The following is a 3070-nucleotide window of genomic DNA, read 5'->3' as shown; positions in this document are numbered from 1 at the left end:
ATTTATCTTTTTTTAATGGGAATTCAAAGTCAAAAGTGAACAAGTAAAAGTGAACAGGGGTCAATATTTTGTTACATTAATTGCTTACACTAAATATCATAATCAAATTTATAGTTGATTGCAAGAGTCAAGAGTTGGAGTCAATCTCATCCGTGGCCAGACGTAAGAATTTAACTCGCATTTCTCCTTGAGTCATAATCAGATTCTTGCCCGAGATGGCTTTTATTCGACGTTTTCATCATTCATATAAGGGCTTAAAATCTGTTGAAGTGAAAACAAAATAAACATTAATTCTAAACTGAGATGATATATTAAGTTGGACGACCAATCTTAAGCAATTACAGGAGTAAGTTGGCTAACAACAACTAAGATACTGAAATAGTACTACGTATTACAACATGCAAGAGCAACTCTAATGGCAAGATTTGCCACAAGGATAAGGGCAATAAACCTCTTGAAACCCACTCCTATCAAAAAACCAGTCTCCAACAGCTTCAGCAATTGTCTGTGTAACAATGAGTTATCGTCAAATAACAACACAGGAAATAAAACTGAAAATTATACAATGGAAAAAAAGAAAAAAGAAAAACAAAAGTGACCTTGTTAGCTAATGTTGGAGAGTTGTTGTAGGACCAATAGACTTGTACTTCAATGCCTTTGTGGGAATGACAAGAGGAAATGAAATATCCTCTTGACGTACTTGGTCCTAGTTCGTTTAATGCCTCCAAAAATGTCAACCTAAAATCTGAAACAAAATACTCAAAAGCAAGTTAGAGAGAGGAGTGTCACATGAATCGGATTTAAAAAAATAAAAAATAAAAAATAAAATAAAAACTGGCCAGTATACATACCTTGGAGAGTTTGGATTTGACTTAATGAGCAATTATTTATATTTCCCTTGCAAAAATCCCAAACATGTCGAGGGTCGGCTTCTTGAGGAACCAAACTGTTGTTTATCTAATTTTCAAGAATCAAAATGCAAAACCATTTAGAATTTGAAGGGAAGCTAAAGTTATAAAGTAATAGTAGCATACATGAAAGCAATTAATTAATCACAGAAATTGATTTTCAAACCTGCCAAGAATCATACGCCGAATTGATGATGAAAAGTGGTGTGCAAATATGTTGTGCTGCATACTGAGGGAAGAAGCACTGCCAAATCATTGGATTTTATATTAGTTAGAAAGATCATGTTGGCTAATTTATTTACAGAAAAAATAAATAAATAAAATTGATCTTACCAAACTTGGATCTAAGCTCGAGGATGTGCAAGAGAATGGTAGATTCTTGGCAGATCCCTAAATTACACCCCAAAAGAGAGTCAATAATGTTGAGATAAAAATCAAGAAAGAAAAATAAAAGAGAAAATATCTACTAAATGATGGTTCTTACATGTAAAGCAACAACTCTCTTAAAATACTCTTCAATGTGTGGCTCACCATTTATAGTTTTTCTGCATAAATTCATCCAAGAATTAGTTACAAAGAGAAAACATACATTTGATTTTTTTTTTCAGATTCACCAACTTACACATTCACAAAGAAACCAGCATCGGAGATGCATTTTACTTTAGCAATCAAGGAAAAAAATAGTCTGAAGTTGTCGCAATGTAGAATTGCACCCAACCCTCCTGCTGAAGTTCCGCCAAGGATGGCCTATCATCAAATATTAAAATTTTCTTATATTTCAACCACTTAATTAGAGAAAAATAAGAGGACTATGAGGGGGAAAATGGTACGTACATTTTGAGCATATATCATCCCTTTATGTATTAATAATTCCTCCATGATCGCTTTGAATATTCTTGCCCCTCTGAAGTGGAGATTAGTAACCTGCAGAGATTTTTTGCTACGTCAAGTCAGAAAAATTACGCCGATACAAACTTTCTAGCACTAATAATTAAGAAGATATCTAACTTACGGGGTCAACTTCTTCAATATCACCAGTATAGGATGATCCATCGCAATATCTAACCTTGACTCGGTTCCAGTTATAGAAGTCTAAATATTTGTTGATGAATTAAGAGTTATGAATGCTACAATATCATGAAGAAATAAAAGAAAAAAATGGTAAATATATACATTATTGTACATATAACTACCTGGATTTAGTTGAGGATCGTCGCTTAGAACTCCCATAAAAGAAGCAAAGTTAGATATATTTTTTGAAGTTCCATACTCCTTAGTAGCACGATCTTGGCAGTCGGAAGTAGAGTCACACCACCCTCCACCCTTGAAGTTTAGAGTTGAAGATGATAAAATCAAGGTAAAAGCTTTTAACAGAAAATCAACATTAACAAAAATAACAGAAAAATATGAGTTTATTTTATACCTGAAGGTGAATGAGCCAACTATAAACTCCAGAGCCAGTTCCTGGATGAAAGTTGAAAGCAGGAGCACTTCCATCCAAGCATACTATACAAAAATATAAAAAACATTAACCTAAACAACAATTAATCAACTAAAAAAACAAAGACAAATATCTCCATGCTATGTATAAATCAGGGGGTTTATTTCTGAAGGAACACTTAGTCACCTGCTCCCTTTGAGATTGCTGTAAATTATTTTTCTATGTATGTGTGACCCAATAGGTGTAAGGCTCATAATTAATATTTAATTATTATCAAATCTCATCCGTCCGATTGGTTACTTGATGGGCGTACCAGATTAAGTGAGAACCTCTATAAATTGGTCCTCTCCCCACCCATTAGGGTTACCGTATTTTTATTCTCTCTTCCATCTCTAAAGGCGGCGGTCACATAAAGTTAGGGCAAGGGGCGAGAAACCAGTTTTGAATTAACGCTTCCGCTTCAAGATCATGGATTCTGCTTCAGGTATGTTTTCTATGACGATTACATGTAAGATTATCATGTTCAAGATTCTGGTGCAATTAAAGTTTATGCTTACATGTGGTATCGGAGCATGGATTACTTGAACTGATAACCTTCATTTAAAAGAACAATATATATGAATTAGTTGCTGGTTAAAATGTTTTATCATCCTTGTTGGTTTTCTGTTGGTCGAAATCGCTATAACATTATTACTGCTTCACGACCTAAAAGACCTCTTTC

At 33.8% G+C, this 3070-nt stretch overlaps 1 protein-coding gene across 1 annotated transcript; it reads right to left on the bottom strand.

Moving 5' to 3' along the window:
• Positions 1-328: 328 nt before the first annotated feature.
• LOC107768158 (pectin acetylesterase 8-like) lies at positions 329-2408 on the bottom strand. The gene is made up of 11 exons (XM_016587261.2): positions 2332-2408; positions 2102-2231; positions 1921-2000; positions 1743-1832; positions 1531-1655; positions 1393-1453; positions 1242-1298; positions 1075-1152; positions 852-957; positions 600-745; positions 329-505 (listed from the first exon to the last, which is right to left on the bottom strand). The coding sequence occupies exons 2-11, from the start codon at positions 2136-2138 to the stop codon at positions 413-415; spliced, it is 873 nt and encodes a 290-aa protein (XP_016442747.2). The 5' UTR covers positions 2139-2231; positions 2332-2408; the 3' UTR covers positions 329-412.
• Positions 2409-3070: the final 662 nt, after the last annotated feature.

The sequence above is a fragment of the Nicotiana tabacum genome, chromosome 5 (assembly GCF_000715075.1).
Source record: "Nicotiana tabacum cultivar K326 chromosome 5, ASM71507v2, whole genome shotgun sequence".
Classification (NCBI taxonomy): Eukaryota; Viridiplantae; Streptophyta; class Magnoliopsida; order Solanales; family Solanaceae; genus Nicotiana; species Nicotiana tabacum.
The sequence above is the reverse complement of the archived record's forward strand: the minus strand, read 5'-3'. Positions and strand labels throughout refer to the sequence as shown.

What these genes read in the sequence shown, in the direction of transcription:
- LOC107768158 (XM_016587261.2), bottom strand. Translation starts at nt 2,138, where the DNA reads ATGGGAGTTCTAAGCGACGATCCTCAACTAAATCCAG. An exon ending in CGATCCTCAACTAAATCCAG is followed by an intron (nt 2,001 to 2,101) that starts GTAGTTATATGT and finishes ACAAATATTTAG; the next exon opens with ACTTCTATAACTGGAACCGA. An exon ending in CGGCGTATGATTCTTGGCAG is followed by an intron (nt 958 to 1,074) that starts GTTTGAAAATCA and finishes CTTGAAAATTAG; the next exon opens with ATAAACAACAGTTTGGTTCC.